The sequence below is a fragment of the Malania oleifera genome, chromosome 2 (assembly GCF_029873635.1).
Source record: "Malania oleifera isolate guangnan ecotype guangnan chromosome 2, ASM2987363v1, whole genome shotgun sequence".
Classification (NCBI taxonomy): domain Eukaryota; kingdom Viridiplantae; phylum Streptophyta; class Magnoliopsida; order Santalales; family Ximeniaceae; genus Malania; species Malania oleifera.
Window position 1 is genome coordinate 65644239 of NC_080418.1, and position 26401 is coordinate 65670639.

Genomic DNA, 26401 nt, shown 5'->3' on the forward strand with positions numbered 1-26401 from the left:
ATATATTAAAAAATATAAAGGAATAAATAGCTCCTAAATCAAATAACACCATAGCTTTACTTTAAAAAATATGAAAATTTGTACCTTATTATTTCCTTGGAACTATCTAGGAGTAAGCGCTTTCCTATACTGCACACGACAGTCATATGCCATATGGCCTAGTCTATTGCACTGATAACAAACATTCTTTCTGGCTCGACATTCCCCATATCACTTCTTGTTACATCTAGGACAAGTAGGGTACACTCAACCCATCATCTCCTATCCTACTCCCCACTATTTCTATATCCCCTCCACGGACCCCGACTAGTACCTGCTTGAAAACTAAGAGGCGTGGGCCTCTTCCTCTAACTCTACACCCCAACACTCCTCTACTTGCTCTCCTTTGCTACGGTGGCTCTATCCACTAATTCTAATAAATCCTGCACTTTTATAATTGCCACCTACTCATAAATTTCCTGTCTCAAACCTCTCTCAAATTTTCTTGCCTTTTTCGCTTCATCTAGAACCATGTACGGGGAAAAGCAAGACAGCTCAATAAACCTCGTTACGTACTGCTGAACTGTCAGGTGCCACTAGGTCAGATTCAAAAACTCCTCCACCTTAACTTCTCTAGTGATGGTAGGAAAGTATCGGTCGAAGAATATTTCTTTAAACCTGCTCTAGGACAGGGCTACATATACCAGTCTCTGCTTTTCTAGGAGTCTCACAGTAGACCACCAACGCTCAACCACCCCTATTGAAGATGGCATATAATACTCTCTGCTTGCTGGTGCAGGGTAGTATAGTCTGTCTCTTTTCCATTTCCTGTACCCAATTTTCCGCCGCAATCGGGTCCGCACTCCTTGAAAAAGCCGGAGGCTTTATTTCAGTGAACTGCTCTATAGTGCAGCCTTGGTATGCTGATGAGCCTCCCTACTCCCTAGAACTCCGTGATATCTCAGGCATAACTTGTTGAGCTACACTGCACAGAACTATGTCTGAATCGCCGCCGCCCATACTAGAGGGCCCTACACCATCATCACCACTAACGTGAGCACTGCTACCCCCATAGTCCATCCTAAAAAGAAAATAAACATAATCTGAGGACCCTATCTTCATAACATAACTAAAATATTTATCTAACTAAAATTTCATATTATCAATTATCCTAACGTCCTTATTCTCAATTTAAGATTCAGTCTAGCAATTTAGAAGCACAACTCAACAATAGTTTACTATGACTTTCCTGAAATCGTCACCTCAGGAAAGACGCAAAAACCACTATGGAAATCTTACTTCCAGACTGTGGAACAAAGCCCTAAATTCCTCATCTTAACTTTCCAACATTGACTCACAAAAATCCCGATCTACACCATTTACTATCCTCTCCAAGATCTATTCATATACTCTTGTATTGTTTCCATTGTACACTGAAGTCTACAGAAACTAACAACCTAGGCTTTGATACCACAATTGTAATGCCCAAAAAATTTTGCTATATTTTTTTCTTTCACATAAAAATAATAATAGAACCTTGATACCATAAAACATAATCAAAGTCAACCTGGACCCAAATTTGTATCGGGGATCAACGTATTTATACATATATGACAACTATGCAACAAAAACCATAATATACTTAACCTTATATATAATACCAAAGTTTTACAGTAACCAAAATACACATATACATCCCAAAAAGGACCATTGATATCCTAGGGTCATACCCCAAAAATTCATCTTGATCTCAACTCAACTACTTACCCTTCAGCCAAGGTTGCACTAACAGTCTCCTCTATCTTGGAGCTCGCTCTGCTTGTCTGTCTGGGTTTCCTGAAATGTTTGTAATTATGGGGTGAGACACCTCTCAGTAAGGGAGATAGACTAGCATCAGTGTGTGGCAACATGAGTATTATTGTGTTACAAACATATACTGTTCTTGATAAACTGTATTTGATAAGTAAGGAAAATCTGTACATAATTTAACTGCATTTGACAAGTCTTGTAAAACTACTCTGTATAAATATGAATAAATAATATTTCAACATAACATACTATATCATACTAAATTTATGCATACATATAAATCATCTGCCATATCTATATATTACTGAAATTATACCCTAGATGGAAGGCTAAATCATGAATTAACCCCGCATGATCGAGTTGTGTGACTCGAGGGCTGGACTTAACCATGGTAGGCCTACCAGGTTAAGTCAATCATAACATAACTACAAACGATTGCCCACCCAATCTAGTCCACCCATTCTACTTGCCGCAACACTTCTCAGATCGGCACACAGTGGGTATCCTACTTGCTGCAAGACTTCGGGGCTAATCGGCCTCCGACCCAACACTTTCTGAATAGTGTGGTTGCACTGTCGGCTAAACATCCAACCTAGTCTACCCATCCTACTCATTATAACACTTCTCGGATCAGCACACAAGGGTTACACTATCTGATCTGGCTAGTTAGCTGCGGTACCGTGCTCATAACATACTTAGTCTATCAGGGTTCTAGTATAATATAGTATATTTCATTAATAACTGTAATAATATTGATTCATGATTTTGCGTAAAATCTGTCATACTAATAATATTTTTGAATATCTGTTATAAATATATCTAGTCACGACATCTGCGCCAGTTGAATATCACACCATCTGCACTGGCTGAAAATCATAATTTACTGAAAATATAATTTTTGAACTATTTATAGTTTTTCTAAAAACTGTTGTCAAATCATGCTTGTATTATGAATTCATAAAATATTCTGACATACCATTCTTTACAGTAAAATTTATACTCATGCCACACACAAGTGAGTACTACTCTGTAATAAATTATCTGGCCTAGGAAAACATATTTTGCTGACAAAATAATATTAAATCTATTTTCAAAGTTTCCTCAGTTCAACATCAATATTCCCAAAAACTATACTAATTCATATATATACCTTTCTGAATCAAATACTGTATATTCAATGATAAATTTACTAAAAATACTTGACTTAATATATCCCCTTACCTAGCTTACTTAAAGGCTCGCTAAAATCTATATACCCTCACCTACGGCATACGAAACTCAAAACCTTGAAATTTACATTTTTCCAATTCAATCAACTTTAAACCCACAATTATAATCATTTAAATATCTCTAAACCCATATTCTTCATTTAATCAATCAAATACCAACATTTAACACCCTTACCTCAACTTTGGAGCGGTGTCTGGAAACCCTAAACCAAAAATCTGCTCCGATTAAGTTGTAGAGAATCACCCCTAAATCCTCGTGGTTGTTCCTGATCGTCGAATCAGACTTAAACGGAGCCGAAATCTAAAAGAGAAGGGAGGGGGTTCCACAAGAGAGAGAATGAGAGAGAGAGAGAGAGAGAGAGAGAGAGAGAGAGAGAGAGAGAGAGAGAGAGAGAGAGATTAGGTTTTGATTTTAACAAAATGCTCGCAGGAATTCCTTATATTCAGCATTGTAGACGTAACCGTCGACGGTTTTCTACACCCCTCACAAAACCATCGACGGTTTGGGTTTTTAACCCGTTATTTTACCGCTTTACTTGTAACCAGCCCGCAGTAAATACAAAATTATTGACGGTTTTCTGCACCCCTCTCCAAACTGTCAATGATTTGGTCTTCACCAAACTGAATTTTCTCCTTTTCCTTATTTTATTATTATTTAAATTTCTTGGGTCTCTACATGACAAGTAATAAAACTCCATTTATATATTCTTAAAATGGTCACGATCAACACATTTGTTCCTAACAAGTACCCCTTGTCTTATGTCTTTACAAGTGATCAAAACTAGTCATTCCTATAGGGTATGTTTTTTTTTTTTATAGTTAATATCTATAAGATTGCCTTGAACTAGGCTAGTTTGGCTATAAATATTATCATTAGACATATTTCATTTGCAATATCTTAGAATAAGCTAAAGTTTTTTAAAAGGCTAAAATACCCTTATTCAACTAAATGGAATGGGCCACGCATGGAAACGGGGGCAGCATCGCCAAGGCATCCAAAACCACAACTCTTCAGCCACATTCCTTAAGAAATTGATTTGTTTGTTTTTTTAAGATAACTCCATTCTCTCTCTCTCTCTCTCTCTCTCTCTCTCTCTCTCTCTCTCTCTCTCTCTCTCTCTCTCTCTCTCTCTCTCTCTCTCTCTCTTCCCAACAATGGCTATGGAGTATGGACCTTGAAATCAACCAATTTTTTGCAAAAAGATCTATATACCAAATGTGAATAAATTCTTTGTCTCCAATGACCATTCATACAGAGCAAAAGACCATTGTCGACAAAGTTATAAGCAAGAACCCTAACTCGTAGTATCTCGTGAAGTTCATACATTGTTGATGAGTTTGTCACTACATGGATTGTCTTTTGCCTCTATTATGACCACACCATCAGCAACAAAGACATTGGAGAACTCTCCACTACCTCTGTCTTTGTTAATAGTTGCAGCATTAACGATTATGTTGTCAACATATGCAGATCAGGATCTGATGCCTTAAAGGGAATGACTATCCAAAGAATGTGGTAAATGTCATTTATCTTGCACTTTGTAGGATTACAGAGTCACCGCCAACTTTTTTTTTATCTAGGTTTGGTTCAATTCACTTAATTACTATCGATTAATTGGTCTCTATTTAATCTTAGGGTTCAAGACACTAAGATTCTCTAGTCTATGTTCCCGAGCGATATATTCAGGAGTTTAGTTACGTGATAGGAAGGTACTAGCACCCCAACATACCCATACATTCGAATGGTCTCATGATAAGTTAGGGATGTTCAAACATTAATCAAGCCGATTTTTGATTATTTGTTAAATTAGGTTACCTTTCCTTTGATTATTGTGATCCACCTCACAACCATCGAGTAACCTGTCAGAGTTGTGAGGCTTCCCTCACATTAAGAACCATACAAAGAACAATAACATGTTCTTTGAGGATCCACCGTCAGATTCATAGATTAAAGTTCGGTCAAAACAATTCCATCACACCAATCATGCAATGTATTCAGTAAAAGCAAGCCAAATTCACAATTACATCATTTTCTAAACATACATACAATCATGTCCTACATTAAACAATACGGTTTCAAATATGAGAAATGGTGTTAAAGTGACTTTATTTACCATGCCTTTAGATGTTGTTCCACTTTACAACCATTAGGTAACCCATCGGCATTCTAAAGCTTCTCTCACCTAAAGAACCACATGAAGATAATTGCATGTTCTTTGGGGATCCATTATCAGATTCATTAATTAAAAGTTAGTGTTTTAAGGTTTCCAACCATTCAATCCATTTCTAGTTTTAGATAATAAATCAAGCATTACTTCACAACAAGTCTAATCACATCATAGCAAAATGGCAACACATGTCATGAAGGTCATAGGTGTAATACAAACCCATTCTCTAAACAAACCTCCTAAGAGTGTCCTTTTACAACATTCTGGCACAAATCAATCATTCAATCACTCACAAATAAATAATAGCACACAAAACAAGGTATCGGTGCTATCGGGGCTCTATTTGCATTCTTTGACTCCTCATATTCAAATTAGGATGCAAACCAACTTAAAACACCTTGAAAAGTTTAAAAATAGAACAAAACTCCTTTAGATATTTCTATTGTTTTTTAGGAATTAATTTTTATGCATTTTTAACAAAATGCTAAAATATAAGAAAAAAAAAACAAGAAATTTAATTTAAAAAATAAGAATCAACCTAAAAATCCCTAATCGCTGCAAAGGAGATTCCTAAAATTAATTAATATAAAACCAAATGAAACCTCGAAAGAAAATATTTTCTAAATTGGAAACATCCAAATAAAATGATAATAAATGACAAATAAACAAACAATTAAGAAAATATCTCAAATGAAGAAGAATTTTTCCTAGTTGCCCCTATTTTTCCATAATTTCTAAAATTAAAAAGCATTTTAATTATTTTTTTAATTTTAAATTAATTTATCAAATTAAATGAATGAATGAATGAATAAATAAATAAACAGGATAGGCAGCTCAGCCGGTCTAAGCGGTATGACTTAGCATGCATGCGCACAACACACAAAGGGAGGCTAGTGATTGGTTTCATTATTCTATCATCTTCTCCAATGACTATGTTGAAACCTTAAAACATTATATCCTCTTTCAGGCTTCCTTTTGACGTCCAAATTCTACATCATTGCCATCATTTGACTCCTATCGACCCTAAGAATCTTAATCAACCAAAAACAACATCTAAAATGCATGAAATCATGTTTGCTCTCTCCTTAGTCGGTTGTCACCTGCGACTATGGCGACAACTAGATTTTGATTATTTTGGGGCCTCTCTGAGCTAGTTTTTGATTTTTTTTTTTTTTACCCTAGGGAACTTGTATTTCCTGTTTTCTACCCTTAATACATCGTATGCACGTAAAAGATGAGTTTTTTTCTTTTAATTCCTCTCCTCTTCTCTCTTTTCCACCCGACCAAGCCTTCAACCACCCCTCTCCTTTGCCTTTTTCTCTCTAAATCACCCAAAGATCCCTGCTTTTACATAACTATGACCTTACAGCAAGTAAAATATTGGATTTAAGCCATAAAAACCCAAACTTTGAACATGAGTATGCCTGAAACCCTAACCTTAAAACAAGCTTATTTTAGTGCATATTACGGTATCAATTGTGCCATTATACTGACTTTGAGCATATAACACGCACGATATTAATGAAAAATGAGATTAAAAAACATACCTTGTGTTTGGTGCTTTGATTCTTTGAGAAACTGGGTATTTACCCTTCTCACTCACTCTCTCTCTCTCTCTCTCTCTCTCTCTCTCTCTCTCTCTCTCTCTCTCTCTCTCTCTCTCTCTCTCTCTCTCTCTAGCTTGGACGTGCAACTACCCCTTGTGTTGAATATATCTCCCAACTTGGTCCTTCTAATTTCCTCTCTCTATATTGAGCCTTAAGCTCTTTTAAATAGAGCAAGGCTAGAGCCTCTTTCCCTTCTTTCCTTTTTTTTTTAAAAAAGTCTCCTAACTTAAAAGAAGCTTTTTCAAAAATTCTCCCAACTTAAAAGAAGCTCCCTTCCATGTCCAATAAGGTTGTTTTGGCCTTCCTTTTACCCTATTCGTGTCCTATTTTAACTTAATATAAGGATAAGCCCCCATTATTGATTAAACTAGCCAAAAAACATGAAAGTAAGGCTTTATACTATTTTGAATGCAAGATTTACACACTGAAATGAAAAGGGAGACAATTGGATTTCAATTAATTGTTCCTAAACCCAAATTCACCCATAATTGCTCATTAATTAAACCACATATTAACCTAGTCTTCACTAAATTGACCCCAAAAAAATAGAGTGTCACTAAGTTTCTCTCTTTATATGTTTTCTACCATGACTACTTAGAATGTTTCCTTCCTAAAACTCACGAAGTAAAAGACATATAAAGATAATGACGACTATTTTGGTCATAGGGCCAATTTAGCTAATCATGTTTAGAAGGGTCGACTGATAAGCTACACATGATCATGGCGGCATTCATAGACTGAAAAGCTAGCAAGGATTGAAAACAAATGAAGATGTGGTAGTGCAATGAAAAAGGATTGTTATTGAGTCAGCTGATGCAATGGTTAGATGACTACCAGCCATCTCTGTATTTAAAAGGACATAGTAGTTAGATTACTGCTAACCATATCTGCAAAAAAAAGATATGCCACCACCTTGTAAGTACCTAATCAATTACACAACGGTATCTCGAGTTGGAAAGGTTAAGGAGTCACCTGGTAAGAACCTAGCTAATTACATAAGAATCACCTATGCTTGAAAAGTTAATAAGGCTACCGATTGAGTACCAAGTTAATTACACAGGGTATCCCGAGTTAGAAATCTAAAGGAGTCAACTAATAAAAACTTAGCTAGTTACATAGGGATCACCTATGCTTGAAAAGTTAATGGGGCCGCCTGGTAAGTACCAAGTCAATTACACAAGGGTATCCTGAGTTAGAAAGCTAACGGAGTCACCTAGTAACAACCTAGTCAGTTACATAGGGATCACCTACACTTGAAAAGTTAATGAGGCCACCTGATAAGTACCAAGTCACTTGGTAAAAACCTACTTATTACATAGGGATCATTTATGCTTGACAAGTTAATGGGGTTGCCCGGTAAATACCAAGTCAATTACACAAGGGTATCCCTAGTTAGAAAGCTAAAGGAGTCACCTAGTAAGAACCTAGTCAACTACATAAGGATCACCCAACTACATAAGGATCACCTACACATAAAAAATTAATGGAACCACCTAGAAAGTACCAAGTTGATTACACAGGGGTATCCTAAGTTAGAAAAGCTGAAGGAGTCACTAGGTAAGAACCTAGTTAGTTACACAGGTATCACCAATGCTTGAAAAGTTAATGGGGCTACCTATTAAATACCAAGTTAAATATACAGGGGTATCGTGAGTTAGAAAATGAAGAATTCACCTGGTAACAACATAGTCAATTACACAGGGATAACCTACACTTTCAAGATGCATTAAATTACAATCGATCATCTTTGCAGAAAGATAAAAAGACGTAGTGATGGATGACTACCAACCATCTCTATGCTTAAAAGGATGCAATGATTAGATTACTACCAATTATCTTTGCCCAAGGATAAAAAAACATAGTGGCGTATGACTGCTAAAGATCTCTACGCTTGAATGGATGTTGTGATTGAATGACTACCAACCATCTTAGCAAAAAGGGTGAAAAGATGCAGTGGCAGATGTACCGACCATCTCTATGCTTGAAAGAATGCAATGATTTGATGACTATCAATCATATTTACACAAAGGGTGAAAAACGTAATGGTGAATAACTACTGACCATCTCTACGCTTAAAAGGATGTAGTGACTGGATGACTATCAATCGTCTTTACACGAGGGGCGAAAATTCATAGTGGCAGATGACTACTGACTATTTCTACACTTGAAGGGATGCAGTAATTAGATGACTACCAATCATCTCTTCACAAGGGGTGAAAAGTAAGCACCAGTAAGGAATGCATTGACATTCTAGACTCGATTGAAAAAAGAACTATTGGTGGGGAATGCATGACCAACCTGAGGTTGAACGAAGGAAACCACTAGTGGGGAATGCACCACCATCCTTGGTTGAATTTCTAAAATCTCTTGATAGAACGACTTTGCTAAGAATGAACACCAATCCGTGAGATGTTTTCTCATAGAAGAGATGCACTATGCAACAGACTTGTTATTCTAAATGTTATAGATGATATGTTGATTCTAGAGTTAGAAAAAAATGTTGCGCTTTAACTAAATTCAATGTCTAATGAAAAAAAAAAAAAAATTTTTGTTCTTTTTCACTTAGAAAATGCCATACAGATATTGCGCTAGATGCAAATGAAAATCCTACTATGAGATGCCTAATGCAGTTTTTTTTTTTTTTTTGGTTTCCTTTTGGAATGACAGACTTTATGTAATCAAATTTTCAAAAACCTCGATAGGATCCACCCAACCGTGTAGGTGTTGTAGGAAAAAGGGGCCATCAATAGGAACTAGTCAACTATCTAGGCAAAAGGAGCTAAAAATCATTTGATACGATCTAATCAACTTCACAAGGATAAATTGAAAATGAATGCCACCATGCGCGGATCCAATTAGCTACTCTAAGTTAAGGATAGAAAAACCATTAGAATGGCCTAGGGTAAGATTAGTGATGTTAAATTTACTCGCTGCAATGATATGCTTGATTCAAGTGCAATATTTTCTCTAATTTGACAAAAATGACTTAAAAACATATACATATGACATGAAAATCTTGGATTGGCTCAAATGAATGAATGTCCAACACTTTCTAATGGATTACAGCTCTTTTAGAAAAGGACACCTCAATTTTGAAATTTCTCAATTTTATGATGGACAATGATTAACTTACAAAAATGCTAGTTTCAATAAAATGTGGACTATATAGTTTTGAGCTTTTGAAAAATGCATACATCACAAAGACAAAAGTTTGAATCTAATGTTGTCAAGGCTATTCATACCACCTCCAATTTTCCAATCGCCAACATGTTGATATACAAAGAGGCTACAAAGAGTATGGTATTTTAGAACATTAAGGCTTATGGTTAGTCAAGCAAATTGAGATATTAGCTAGCATTTAAGATGGTCATCTCATGAAGCTTTCCAAAAAAAGTGATAAGGTATTGAAACTTCTCCTTGGCATTTCATTATGTTGATGCCCCAAGTTTTGGAGTTCCATTGCCAATGTTTCTCCTCTCATTGAGTAAGTTTATAGAAATCTTTGTTCTAAGTTTATAGAAATCTTTGTTCGCTCTGTACAAACTCTTTAGCCTAATTGTTGTGCCTCATTAGAATGGACTTTTCAAGGCTTGTATCATGGCTTGGGCTAAAAGGTACATGAAGAACTTAGATATAAGGCCCAAATATGCATAAAGGTTTAAGTAAATCAAGCATCACAACATGCTCCTTAACTTCTCTAATTTGATTTTCAATTGAACTGCGTCATTTTGAATCATTTTCTTTCCTCTCTTTTTTCTCTCTAGCTAGTTTACCATTATGGTGCCATTTCTAGTTTTCACCAAAAGTTGCCTTTACATGCACACCACCCTCACGGGTTTTCACCATGCATGGCTCCAACATGCTAACAATTTGTGAAATTGATATCCTTGATGACAATGTGATGATTTGTCCCAGCTTAGTGTTTCCATAGTGAGCGGATGCTATCTACACCAAGCTTGGAGTCATAACCTCAAGGTGGTCTTAAGACATAGGATGAAATGTAGGCTTGGAATGTGGTTTAAATAATGTAGGGAAACTAGGCTCAAAAACCAACCATGTCACTCACGTTTGCCCCTAGTTGTAGGTGAGTTAGATTGAACTTGTTTTACACTACAAGCTACCCATGTACCTTTACAAGATCAGGTCAATATGTGATTCAAACTTATTATTGGTTAACATTCTACTTGAATTTTGCATGCAAGATTCAATCTACAAGGACTTTCATTTGGATCGCAATGTAGGTTAAGGTTTGTAGGTTAAAGAAGGGACAGATCTTGTAAAGCTCAAAGTTATTGTTGTTTAAAGGTTGTAAATGGACTAGGGTCATCTTTCAATGATACCTTTCATTCACATTTTTCTTCTTTATCTTTTTTTATTTTCATCTTACTTTCCTTCCTTCTTTTTCTTTTTTTCACATGTTGTTTACGTTTCTTTCCTTTTAAAGGATATTACATCATTCTTCTCTATGTATTGTCAACTCAAATTACGGATGATCTTTGGCCTAGTTAATAAGAAAGGAATAATTTATGTTTAAGTTTAGAAATTCATCAAGATAGGTTTTTATTCTCCCATATAGATTTCCATTAGGGAAATAGGGCTAATGTGATTTTTGGAAAGAAATTTGATTTGATCGATCTCCTTTTGGCACAAAATTTCCTTATATTTAGTTTGGCTTATGAAAAATAAGCCCTTATCAGAAATCACCTTCAAATTACCAAACAAGAGATTTCCTCGAAGATTCCCTTTATTGGAAATGTCTTTAATTAATTGGAAAACTATAGTACAATTTTTTTAGTAGCTTGTATAAAATACATATATGGACATTTTTTAATGATCGTAAATGATTCCTAGATAAAAAATGGTATATTTATGACTACATCCTATTATAGAAACTCCTCCAAAAGCATCTAGCTAAAAATTCCCCTTGAACCTCATCTAGAAAATAGCATTCTCAAAAGAAGTTGCTTTCTTTTAGTAGGAGACAACACTTAGAAAGGCTCTCACCATTGATAACCTATAAAAAAAATTAAAAATAAAAATAAAATAAAATAAGGGCGGCCCACCCTTTGTTAACACATGCTTCTTCTGTCTAGAAAGCACAAAATCAATCAATCACATCCTCTTGCACTACTTTTGGACTGAAATCTTTAGAAACATGGCCACTTCTATGATCAAGTAGTAGGGGGTAATTACCAAACAATGGAGAGAGAGTTATGGACTTGGAAACATATCCACTCCAGAAAGGAAAGACGAAAAGATTTGTTCCTCATCCCCTTACCATCTTTGGTTTGTGTGAAGGGAAATAAATAAGAGAGCTTTGAAAGGACTAGGTACAGCTTTCTGGTCTTACATGTTAGAAAATAATAATAATAATAATAATAATTACAACACTTGGAAAGACTTTCGCCATTGATAACCTATGAAAAAGGGCCCGCCCCTTGTTAACACATGCTTCTTGTGTCTCGAGAGCGCAAAACCAATCAATCACATCCTCTTGCACTACTTTTGGACTAGAATCTTTAGGAACCGAGCCACTTATCTGATCAGGTAGCAAGGAGTTATTACCAAACAAAGGAGGGAGAGTCATGAACGTGGAAACATATCCACTCCAGAAAGGAAAAAAGGAAAGATTCGTCCCTCATCCCCTTGCCATATTTTGGTTTGTGTGGAGAGAAAGAAATAAGAGATCTTTGAAAGGATTGGCTACGGCTTTATGGCCTTACATATTACAAAAAATGATGGATTGCCACTGTTACTACTTGGCATGGTTAATGTTTTCTATAGACATCCGTGTAGTTTTTAGCACCCTGGAATGCAGGTGATTTCCTTTTGTATGTATACATTTGGGTAGCATCCCTTTGATGCCCTTTTGTGAGATTTATTTGATGATGAAGGAAAAACTTAAGTTGAGCACACCATAGGTAGAATGCTAATAAAAAACATAAATAAATAAAAAAGATATACAAATTTTAGACCATGATTCAAGTTTGGAAGTCTTAGCTGCTTGAGTCAACTATAAAGATGATGATGATGGTGACACTGATGATGAAAACAACATTGATCATGATGGTAAATAATAATAATAATAATAATAATAATAATAATAATAATAATAATAATATTATTATTATTATTATTATTATTATTATTATTATTATTATTAACTCCTTTTCAACCATGTTTTGACACCTAGGCCTATCAAAATGTGTAAGTTGAGCAAACCATGGGACTTTAATTCATCACTATCAAAATAAGAATGAAATTTAACTAATAGTCTAAAAAAATGTCTACTTACCTACTTCCAAAATAATAATAATAATAATAATAATAATAATAATAATAATAATAATAATAATAATAAATTATTATTATTATTATTATTATTATTATTATTATTATTATTATTATTATTAACTCCTTTTGAACCATGTTTTGACAGCTAGGGCTATCAAAATATGTAAGTTGAGCAAACCATGGGACTTTAATTCATCACTATCAAAATAAGAATGAAATTTAACTAATAATCTAAAAAATGCCTACTTACCTACTTCCAAGTGTAGGATTGAACTCATTGTAGTTCAAAAACCTCCATGAAGAGAGGAGACCGAAACCTCCAAAGCAAAGGCATATATCGATAGAAAAACATGCTACCTTTAGTCAATGTATTCCATTATGCATATAAGATGGACCAATCACGCCATTACAAACAAAAGATAAAGAAAATCATGCTTGGATCATAACAAGCATCAAGATATGCCTATACTAGTTATCCTATATGAATTAAATTTCCAATACCCTCTTAAATATTTGAAGCTTTTAACCGACTCCATTTTGGAAAGATGCCCAAATTGCAAGGAAAAAAAAAGAAAGAAATAAAGTTAAGGCCTTACTTTTAGTAGGCGTGCCTCCTAAGGGTCTTGCCCTATAAAGGTTGTAATGTTACATAGTTGTGTGTGCCTCCACTAAGGGGTTTGCCTCATAGGTGACTCACTCGAAAAATGAGCAGTTCGAAAGCTATCCCAAGTGTAGGAGTTCTGTCGTGTAATATTAAGCCCAAAGGCTAGATCGTCTCCTCAGGGAATGCATTTAATCTCAGATTTTACGTTCTTCCAATCGAAATTAAAAAGGTACTGAACTCAGTTCAGATTTGGGATCTCAAGATTGTTCAACTTTACTTTTGAAAAATTAGATGACACACAATTTAAACCCTAAAACTAACATTCACTAAATTAAAGAGCAAGAATGGAAACCCTAACCTACTTAAGGAAACACTGAAATATGCATTAATTAAAAATGGCAACTTCAAACAAGGAAATAGAGTATGCAATGGAAACTTAATCAAATACGCACACGCGCGCAATAAAAATTGGACCTTTAACACGAACACAGAACTCGTATTAAAATTAGACTATCAATCAACCTAAACAATAACGTGACACAAGGAATAAAAACACGAACTTTGTATTTTAGTTTTCTATATATATATATATATATATATATATATATTTTATCTTTATCTTAGACTTCATTAATTAAACACATAAAATCAATAAACTTTAATACTAAAAAGCACGATCCTTGAAAGAGGATTTAACTAAATGATAAAGAAAAAAAAAGAATAAAAAAAACAAGTCTTTAATAAAATCCATGGAAAGACAAAATAACATTAACATAAAGTAAATAAATAAATAAAAAAAAAAACAAGAAGCAGAAGAGAGAGAGAGAGAGAGAGAGGAGTAAGAGAAATAGAGAATGGCCGAGAGGAGCTTGGATAGCTGTTGCAGCAGGGAGCTGGCTGGGCTTGCCAAAGGCTATCGCGGGCTGTGCTCGGGTTGAAGAAGAGCAGGGGTAGCTCGCCAAGGCTAGGGTGTGTGGAGGTTGCAGCAGCAAATCATGGAGCTGAGCGTGTTGCTGCTGTGTTGATGTTTTTGGACGAGAAGGATGCGCTTGTGCTGTTTTTGGACGAGGAGGTCTGCTGTGTTGCTGTTTTTGATAGCAGAGAACTGCTGTGAAGGAACAGGGGGCTGAGGAGGTCTCTGCAGCAGCAGGCTTGGTTGATCTTTGTTGCTGCGGCAAGCTGGTGCACGCTGTTTGGCCGGATGTTGCAAAGACACGAAGATTAACGAGAGGGAGAGAGTTGAGAATAAGAGGATGAGAAGATTGGAGAGAGAAGAGAGCAGGGATGCGTGGAACGGGAAAGAGAGAGGAGGCGCACGAAATTAAAGAAACAGGGGAGGAAAGAAGGGAAAAAGAGAAGGGCCAAAGCGGAATTGAAAGAGAAAAAAACAAAACCAAAGAAGAAGAAGAAAAGAAGAAGAAGAAGAGAACAACAACAACAACAACAAAACAACAAGAGAGGACAGCGAGGCTTTGTGCTGAAGGAAGGTTTTAAAAAGAGAAAAAAAGAAGAAGCCCTACCCCATTAGCCCATACCCGACCCGGCTATGCATTGCCGGGTCACATAACTATCAATTTTTTATGTTTTTTCATTTATTTGTTCTATATTCGTTGCCAAATTATAACTCTTCTGGAGCCCATATCTCACAAAACTCAAACACCAACAAAAGTTGTAGATAATCCTTTCCTCTTTCTCCAGAAATTTGAATTGTCTCAACGGAGTGTGGAAGGAAAGTTAGGCATGAAATACGACAGTATCGATTTTGATTCACGGAATTTTCCTGCCGACAAAAAAATACCAAAACTTCATAAATAGTGCCAATTAAATTTCAAGAATGATGATTTTGGCACTTTATTAAAATATTAGATAATTTTAGACATTTAAGTTAAAATTAATAAACGGTAAGCTCGAGTTTAAACGTCCAATACGCAATTTCGACGCGTAATCCACACCCCCCAAACTAACGTTTTGATAGTCTCTAGCAAATGAAGTGAATGACTTCTCAGGGTGGTGTCTACAACTACATACTCATGTTGATCATGACATCAATGCACATGCGATATAACTATACCACTTCACTACAAGAACATACGGGAATTTCACACAGCTCGTTCATATCAATGCAACGACTCCAAGCACGTCCACTCATGCAAGTTTCATTGGTATATGTGATTTGCAAGCAGATACTCACATGAAGTAATCAGTGGCACATCAGAGTTAATGCAATAATATAAGTTGAGTTATAAAAGGTTAAACTTCGAGGTGTGTGTGATGTGTGGGAATAAGTACACCTAGGACGCCAGTGGATCACTACAGAACGGTCGCTTCACTCGGCCTAATAGTATACCTCAAGAACACTCAAAGAAAATGGGTTCACTTATATCGGTGAGGAGGAGTGTCGCCGATCAAACATCCCACATATAAAAGAAAACACTAAGTATATGGGTAGACTAGTCTGGAAAGGATCTAGCCATCTATGAGTGTCTGAGTCCTGCACCTAGCATTTTCTCACCTACTCGCCATATCCAACTGGACCACCCTAGATAAACTTACTCACAAACTTGTCGTGAAGACATCTGAGGCCATAACAGTTGAAGAATCGTCATACGTGAGAAAAATGTGTCATGTCCTTGTGATAGTATTTGGACCGGCATTGACTTTTCATTCATGCGCATGATTGCTTGTTCGTTTTTGCTCCTCTTATTTTTTGCAGCTGACTTTTCTGGATCAATGAGGGACAATATAACACTTCTTTCTAATCTTCATACCATAATGGGAATGAGCTCGAATAGGGTTCCATAGAACTATAAGTCTATACTAGGGGTGGCTCAGCCTTCATATCTTGAGTAGGGCTATAAGATCTAGGTTTCTATTCCTCATTAGGTGTCACCTCTAGGCAGCAAATCAAAACAGAGACTAGCGTACAGGAATCATCCAAAAAATAGAATGAGTTCTGTGAACTGTGATTTGATATTGATGCGCAAAAGGACGATAAATAGCTCAAGGATATCTCACAAGGTGTCATAGTCGCCACGGGTGCTCTCTCAGTTCTCACAAGAAACCCTATGTGCAATGAATCACGTGAATGTGTTTATTCAGCCTCGTGAGATGCCGTGTAAATACAGGAAATTATATAGTCAAATTAACACGAATGTACTACCAATCGATTCTTCATGGAGTCATAAAGTCATATGAAGAGAAACTATGCATGATTGACTCAAGCGTGTCATTCTTAAGTTATACGCAAGTATGCAAAAGGTATGAGTCAGTGTTAAGCATGGCATAATGCAATGTAATCCTTCAGTGCTCCTCCTTTCTTTCTCTCTTTCTTTTTGATTTTTTTGTTTTTTTTTTTTGTTTTTTTTTTTTTTTTGAAATATAAAACCCAGTACGTGTATGTGCACAGTGTTACATGCGAATGCTCATCCCCCCCAACTGAAATGGAACATTGTCCTCAATGTGAAAGCATAAGGGAAATAGAAAGGACTATGTACGGGAAAAGTAAAGCGTACCTGAGTAGCGAAATAACAAAAATCGAACTACGAGAAAATGGTCCTGAAAACTAACTAAAAATAAAATAAAATAAAATAAAAGGACAAGAACGAAAAGAAAAACATCACAATTGTCTGGCGGAGGCTCTGGAGGAATTTCGTCTGGTGGCCGCAGGTCTATAAATTGCAATGGCGGTTCTCCAAATTTGAGCTGCCACAATCGATCAGTCGTTATACCTGCACGAAAATCAGCCTCAAATGAATTAATGCATGTCAAAATACCAAACAATACGTGCGCAAGTTGACCCTCGTGTGTGGACAAGAAAGGGTCTTTATTCAACATCGTTTCCAGGAAATTTGCTTCTTTACGAACTAACGGTTGAGAGAAAGTGATCAGAATAATTACCTGCAGTTCTTCAGAAGCATTAACATTAAAGGTTTTACCTGGTTCTTTGAAAATTATATGCTCACCAGACTGGTCACCCTCTTTATTTGGTGTACATATCATCATACCACTGCAAGAGTCTACCTCCATATTAGGCTCTTTAACATCTGATTTAGGTGGGAGTGACGGTTCCACGGTTTCTGAGCTCAGAGTATGAGGTACCATAGGTTGGTACTCTGTATGGGTATCAGTCTCCTCATCAACTAACTGCTCCACTTTTGGGCTCGTTTCCTCTGATTTTTCTTTGAATTCATCTATTGCAGTCGTAACTTCTGGTGTTGGGACAACTATTTGCCGGGCGATGAGCATCTCAGGTTAGGGAATTTCTTTCTTGCTTCTTGAAGTAGTGGTGGTCTTTGCTGTCTCAAGAGAAACATCATGTATTTGTTGGTGTGGCTGCTGGTACTCTTGAGGACTAGGCTGAGGTTCCACAGGTAATTCTTCATTTTCTAAGATATTCAACTGCATGCTTATCGCATTAATGGTGTCCCGCAATTCATTATTATGATCGACTTGAGTTTGCGTGAATTGTTGGAGCATGTTCGCCATTTGTGCTATGCTATCCTCAAAAAGGTCCGACGGCGTACTGCTCGAAGGGATTTGTTGTGGCTGATATTGAGGCGGAGGGTTGTTTAGGCAGTTTGGTGGCTCATATACATCTCCACCACTAATTGTGCTGGTAGGATGTGCAGTCATGGGTGCCTGAGTGTATCGTATATTGCACTGTGGGACATTGTCAGCTAAGTAATCAAAGAATGATAATACCTGATCTGGATCCTTGCTAACGGGCTCTTCATTAGACATAGTCTGGACAAAACACTTGCAATCAGGGGTAAGAGCAGTATAAAAACAATCAGCTAACCTCAATGAGTCAAACCCGTGATGTGGGCAAGTACTTAGCAGATCCTTGAATCATTTCCAGCAAGCCCCAAATGTCTCGTCATCCTGCTGCACAAAATTAAGAATCTATTCCTCCAAAAATTGAGTTTTCTGTGAGCAACAAAACGCATGCAGAAATTCACGCTCCATATCATCCCAATTAGTGATAGAATGAGGTCTCATAGAATGAAACCAAATCAGTGCCCTATCCTATAAAGTAGCAAGAAATAAATTCAGTCTAGTAAATTCGTCAGTTCTAGCATGAGAGAAAAACATGTTACAAGTTAACTCAAACTCTGTTAGGTGCTAATAAGGGCACTCAGATTCCGTCCCGTAAAACTCGGGTAGCAATGATGACCTCCCACGCTGCATCATGAAATTAAGCTCATCATAAGGAAGAACAGTGGAAGAGGATGCAGTGGCATATTCAAGCTGCAAAAAATCCATTATCGTGCGTGGTGCAGGTGTAGCCATTTTTCAAAACTCAAATTTTTTTTTTTTTTTTGTTTTCTATTTTTTTTCTTTTTCATAAAAATAACAAAGATGACGGGAAAAATGCAAATTTGAGATTAAAACCGACACTCCCCGGCAACGGCGCCACAAACTTGACTCACTCGAAAAATGAGCAGCTCGAAAGCTATCCTAAGTATAGGAGTTCTGTCGTGTAATATTAAGCCCAAAGGCTAGATCGTCTCCTCAGGGAATGCGTTTAATCTCAGATTTTACGTTCTTCCAATCAAAATTAAAAAGGTACTGAACTCAGTTCAGATTTGGGATCTCAAGATTGTTCAATTTTACTTTTGAAAAATTAGATGACACGCAATTTAAACCCTAAAATTAACATTCACTAAATTAAAAAGCAAGAATGGAAACCCTAACCTACTTAAGGAAACAATGAAACATGCATTAATTAAAAATGGCAACTTCAAACAAGGAAATAGAGTATGCAATGGAAACTTAATCAAATACGCACACGCGCGCAATAAAAATTGGACCTTTAACACGAACACAGAACTCGAATTAAAATTAGACTATCAATCAACCTAAACAATAACGTGACACAAGGAATAAAAACACGAACTTTGTATTTTAGTTTTCTATATATATATATATATATATATATATATTATCTTTATCTTAGACTTCATTAATTAAACACATAAAATCAATAAATTTTAATACTAAAAAGAACTATACTTGAAAGAGGATTTAACTAAATGATAAAGAAAAAAAAAGAATAAAAAAAACAAGTCTTTAATAAAATCCAATGAGTAAAGACAAAATAACCATTAACATAAAGTAAATAAATAAATAAAAACAAGAAGCAGAAGAAGATGAGAGAGAGAGAGAGAGAGTAAGAGAAAACAGAGCATGGCCGAGAGGAGCTTGGATAGCTGTTGCAGCAGGGAGCTGGCTGGGCTTGCAGAGGCTATCGCGGCTGTGTTCGGGTTGAAGAAGCTGCAGGGGTAGCTCGCCGAGGCTTCGGGTGTGTGGAGGTTGCAGCAGCAAATCATGGAGCTGAGGCTGTTGCTGCTGTGTTGCTGTTTTTGGACGAGAAGGCTGCTGCTGTGTTGCTGTCTTTGGACGAGAAGGCTACTGCTGTGTTGCTGTTTTTGGATAGCAGAGAACTGCTGTGAAGGAACAGGGGGCTGAGGAGGTCTTGCAGCAGCAGGCTTGGTTGATCTTTGTTGCTGCGGCAAAGCTGGTGCACGCTGTTTGGCCGGATGTTGCAAAGACACGAAGATTAACCGAGAGGGAGAGAGTGAGAATAAGAGGATGAGAGATTGGAGAGAGAAGAGGAGCAGGGATGAGTGGAACTGGGAAAGAGAGAGAGGCTGCAAGAAATTAAAGAAAACAGGGGAGGAAAGAAAGGGAAACAGAGAAGGGCAAAGCGGGAATTGAAAGAGAAAAAAAACAAAAACCAAAGAAGAAGAAGAAGAAGAAGAAGAAGAAGAAGAAGAACAACAACAACAACAACAACAACAAGAGAGGACAGGAGAGGCTGTGCTGAAGGAAGGGTTTAAAAAGAGAAAAAAGAAGAAGCCCTACCCAATTAGCCAACCCGACCCGGCTATGCATGGCCGGGTCACATCAACTATCCAATTTTTTAATTTTTTTCATTTTATTTGTTCTCTGTTCGTTGCAAATTCTGTTCTTTTGGAGCCCATATCTCATAAAACTCAAAACATAAAAGTTGTAGATGATCCTTTCCTCTTTCTCCAAAAATTTGAATCGTCTCAATCGGAGCTCGGACGGAAAAGTTATGCACCAAATACGAACAGGTATCGGTTTTGATTCTCGGGAATTTTCCTGCGACAAAAAAATACCAAAACTTCATAAATAGTGCAATAAATTTCAAGAATGATGATTTTGGCACTTTATTAAAATATTGGATAATTTTGGACATTTAATTAAAAATATAAACGGTAAAGCTCGGGTTAAACGTCCAATTACGCAGTTTCGACGCGTAATCAATAGGAGGTGCTCCATTGTACTATGTTTTATTTTTCTATGCCAATCATAATTTAGCTCAACCCATTTCTTGCTATTATTTGAATGTAGCAATTTCAATATTGGGTGAAAACTATCCTTTATATATACATACATATACATATATGATGATTTTTTACTTGAAATCATGCAAAGTGAATGTGTTGACTTTGATGTATTCCCAAAAGGGAGGTGAATTGGAAATTTAAAAATTCTTCTTAGGTTTAGCTAATCCAGCAAGCAGTATTTCACAAACTTAGGGTCTTTCTATGTATTCACAATCCCAAAAAAATATTCAAATAATAAATATAAACATACAAGTGCAGAACGTAAATTGCAAAAAATAAAATCAACACCAGATATGTTATCGAGGTTCGGCCAATACTGCCCACGTCTCCACCTCTAACTCGCAAGTTTGAGGACTTCATTAATGCTCACTTAATGGGTAGAGCGGCACCGGTTACAACTAGATCACTTAATGGGACTGACCTCAACCTACACCTTACCAGGATGGTACACCTAGTTTTCCTAACCGGGTATAAGCCAATCTGAGACTATTCAACAGAGTTAGTCTCCCTCTTCAGGCCCTTGCTTGGAATACAACAAATGTGAAAAAAAAAATTTCGCGTACACGGAAATATGTTTCTCACACTAAGTAGATATGTACTACAATATTCACAAATAATAATCAATCAACACCAAACATCTAAGAACTATAAGTTCGGTGCTCTACGTGTGCAATCAACACTTAGTCTAATGATTATTCTCAAGCAAGCACTGGAGTGTTTAAATAGTCTATTCTTTGAAAACCAAGTATACCAAATTTCAATGTCAGATCAGTATTTCAAAGATGCTAGCAATAATATTCAAACAAACTCAAACATATTTTCTTCAATGTAGCAAGCACAAGAGTTATTTGAAAACGAGCTTGTAAAATAATTTTTGCATACAAAATATAAGCCTAAGGAATCTTGCAATATCAATGCAAAGACCCTCAAGCTACTGAGTTTTCCCACACAAGATTTATTTGTTAAAATCAGTGGGAACAACTCTAGCCTAACTCTCAAGATAAAAATCAAACAATACAAACTTCAAATAAGAGTTGTGGGCTTTTTAGAATGGAGGACAAGCAATCTAGAAACTCTCACAATACTTGGATAATCAAGGAATAAGTGTATGAGAATGAATGAGAGTAGTATAAGCCAAATAGGTTTTGGAAATTTTGAGAGAATTTTGGCTTAATGATTTTGCTAATCCATTACTAATTTTTGAAAATGAGGGGGTATATATAGAATTTCCCAAAAGTACAATAGGTCAGGACATATTAGTCATTTTAGAAAAAAATTAAGTAAGGTTAATAAAAATAACAGTGTTTTTAACCTTGGTAATTTTCATCAAACCAAGAGCACTGGTCGGCCGTACTTAAGGTTCATTTGATCGAGTGTCTGGGTTCAGTCGACCGGGAGTATTTTGAACTAGAAAGATGGTCGACCATACTTAAGGTTTCAAAAGTGATTTTCCAAATCTATACGGTTCGATCAACGGGATCATTTTGAATTAGGAGGTTTGGTCAACCAGGCGGTTGGCATTTCCCACGTGGGGATTCGGTCAACTAGGGCATTGCTTATATATTTCTAGTCGCTTGACCGAGCAGTCAACTTGTTGACCCGGGGAGGTTCGGTCGACCAAGGCTAGCCTATATACTTCTGGTCGGTCGACTAAGTGGTCAACATGTTGACCCAATAGGGGTTTGGTCGACCGAAGATCTCAGTATAACTAAGTTCGGTCCACCAAACATACCAATTTGGCTATTTTCGGTCCTTTTCTCTTTATAATATTGTCCCTTTTCATATGATGATTAACTTAATTTTAATAGGGCACTTTTTTATGCATTGCATAGGGGACCTAAGGTCAGTCTAAGTCTTTTTTAGGATACCGAAAAAATCTGGCGTCAGTCGACCTGATCCCTAAGGTCTTTCTAAAGTCTTGAACTTATAGTCCTCCATGCATGATATGTAGATTATTATAGACCTTTTCTTAATTAAGATTACAGACCCAAATAGAAATTATAACAAATAAATATGTCAGGGTCTTCCTTTTCTTCAAGTTACCGCATGCTATCAATGTGATCCGGCTTAGTATGATCCTGCACACAAACTTGAAAGTCATCAAATAGCAGAGTATTTGTCATTATCAAAACCGAGAATGACCCATAGGGTCAACAGAATGTCAGCTTTCAAACTATCCAAATCCAAATCTCCATAAACAAAAGTTCAAAGTAAATCCAAGGAGGTGTAGGCAAAAAAAGAATGCCCGTACTTAGCAGTTTCATACTTGAAACCAAATACAACTATTAAATTTACAAAATATGATTAAAAAGATGTATCTTTTTATTTTTCTTTGAAAATGTTCCTACTAATGAAAATGATGTAAGCATGCTTACGTATGTTCTTAATAAGGAAGACAGTAACCTTCAAGCCTCAATGGATAATATAAAATGGACATTTTCTTTCTGCAAGCATACTAAAATGTAATTTTTGAAACTTAGTGGTGTAGAGTTTTAAAAACATTAATGTTGTGCTTAGGAGCATGGATTTCGGACCTTGAATTTGGATTTGGGTGGATTTATACAAATTTCAATATAATTTTATATTACATCTTATTCAAATCTAATATGACTCCAAATCCAAGACCTATCCCACCATTGGGCAAGAAAATTTTAATTTGATGTACTCTATGCTTTGTTTGTCTTTATACTGCACCATTATTCAAATCAATCTTATTAACTTTAAGTTGGTTTGTAGTTTTTACAGATTTTTTATGCCCACAAAAACTCAAAAGAGAATGAAGTGCATCAACAAAGAAGTTAAAGCTTTATTAAGGGGTATGATAGAGAAAAGAAAGAAAGCTATTCAATTAGGTATTGAAGACAAAGATGATTTGCTGAGCTTACTACTGAAATCTAATAATAATTACCTCCGAGAGAGCAAGAAGCCGAATTCTGGAATGACAACTGAAGATGTGATCGAAGAGTGCAAGCTATTTTATTTTGCTGGACATGAGACCACAGCAAATTTGCTTTCATGGACAATGATTTTGCTGAGCATGCACAAGTATTGGCAAGAACGTGGAAGGGAGGAAGTTTTGCAGGTGATAGGAAAAAACAAACCAAGTTTCGATGACTTGACCAACTTGAAGATGGTAAGTTCTATTTCCAAAAATTTTCATAGCTTCAAAGGCGAGAGCCATTATGTTTTACAAGAGTATAAAAATGACCAATTTATTATCTGGAACATACTAAAACATGAAGAAAAGGTGAGCCATCTCTATGCTAGCGATTTAAAATCAAATTTTTTTTTTTTCAAAAATGCCTCCACATCATCTTTTTAATTTCATTTTTGAGGTTTGGTTCCATCATTTTTACTTGTTGCTAGATTCAAATAATTATTTTGTAGTGAAAGTAAAGTTGCATCAAGTAATAATCCAAAACAACATTACACTAAAAAAATTCAGTGATGGTATATAAAAAATTGTAAGACTTTATACAATTGAAATTTTGATTAATGACAGGCATCTAACTAGCCTTTTGCATTGATTTTTAAGTTTCCTTTCTACTGAAATTTTGTCATATTAATAGTCCAATTATTTTTAAAAGTGGGTCAATGAATATTTTAAAAGTTGAAAACGATGGTCCAACAAATCTTTATTTTCCAAAAAAGGAAAACAAGTCAACACTTTTTTCTTATCAAAAGAACTTCTTAATACAGGTTTAATTTATTGGTTTCATGACTAAAATCTTGCAATACTCGTATCAAATTCTCTATATACTCGTTATCTTTTTTTTTTTTTTGTTCGATTAGTCTAATATTTAATGAAACCATGTACTAAAACTTCTCTTTACTACTAATCATTACTTTCTTAATTACTCTTGTCAAAGGTGAACATGATCTTGCTTGAGGTTCTCAGATTATACCCAGCAACTTCCATCATTCGAAACACTAATCAAAAGACCAAGCTAGGACATCTCGAGCTTCCAGTAGGAGTCCAAATTTATATGCCAATACACGTTGTTCATCGAGATCCTGAGCAATGGGGAGAAGTTTCTATGGACTTCAATCCAGAGAGATTCTCAAGAGGGATTCTAAAGGCATCTAAGGATCAAGCGTCATTCTTTGGATTTGGTTGGGGACCAAGAATGTGCATTGGACAAAACTTTGCAATGCTTGAAGCTAAATTGGCCCTAACCGTCATCTTGCAAAATTTCTCCTTTAGCCTTTCTCCATCCTACATTCATGCTCCTACAGTTGCTGTAACCTTACAACCTGGTCATGGTGCCCAAATCATCCTACATAAGCTTAGACCTTGACAATCAAATTTGTGCTTTTACACTTCCTACTCACTATTAGTACTTTTATAATTTATGTCATCATTAAAGCACTTTTATTGTTAAATTATTTGTAGTGATGGTATGAAGCACTATGGGAGTTGTCATAGTGATAATCGAAGAATAATAGTCTTCGATGTGCCCTTTTTTATGCTTTTATGCTCTATTTAACTATGAAAAAGTACTTTTTTTAGTAAGGTAGGATTTGCATTTCCTATTATTTGGTATTAGTAAAGTTGAGGTTAGGTTAGGTTAACCTAGGTAAACATTTAATAAACATAGTCATGCCTTATAAGGTAAGGATAAATAAAAATGGGAAAAAAAAAATACATCAAGTTAGCTTCAAATAGGATGACAAATATAGGGATTATTGATTGTTTAGTGAGCCTTCAAACATATAACTATGGTAGGTTGATCGTGACATGGACTAATGATGATGCGATAAGTGAAATGGACTCATTATGCTAGCCCCCGTCAGAGGTGCAAGGGTAATTATTCTATTTTACAAGGGGTGCCCCTTGAAATAAAGAGTGTAATAGAATCGTAGAAGTCATAGAAATTCTAGAATGAGGGAGAAATGAGGGAAGATTACTGGAAATACATCATATGCGGTAAGGAGAAAGTAAAGAAGTGACAAATTAATGGGAGATGAGAGTGAGGTCACGAGAGAGAGGGGGATAAAAGGCGCTGAGGCCTACTCTAGCACTAGACAATTATATTGGCATATTGGATTTGGTTGAAATGCTTGAAATTATTTACAAATGAAATTAATCACATATTTATAGCCTACCCAAATTAAACTTGGAGTTACAATTTACCCCAAATTGTGTTGAAAACATAGCTATGGCTTACAATTCATAAATTTAAATCATTTAAAGTCTTGGTCATAAATTAGAACCATTTCTAAGAATTAATGGTCCAATTACTTAGCCTTGTCACCCAATCACTTTCATGACCATTGCCTACTATCTATAGATTATTCATGATACAAAGCTAATTTCCTAGGATTTTCTCATTATCTG

At 35.9% G+C, this 26401-nt stretch overlaps 1 protein-coding gene across 1 annotated transcript in view; it reads left to right on the plus strand.

The window, feature by feature from the left end:
- Window positions 1-25489, plus strand: part of LOC131148995 (cytochrome P450 CYP72A616-like) — a 79201-nt gene extending 53712 nt beyond the window's left edge. The window contains exons 4-5 of the mRNA XM_058099005.1: window positions 23800-24196; window positions 24933-25489. Of these exons, the coding sequence (XP_057954988.1) occupies window positions 23800-24196; window positions 24933-25361 (826 nt within the window). The 3' untranslated portion in view covers window positions 25362-25489. The remainder of the gene's footprint in view (window positions 1-23799; window positions 24197-24932) is intronic.
- The last annotated feature ends 912 nt before the right edge of the window (window positions 25490-26401 follow it).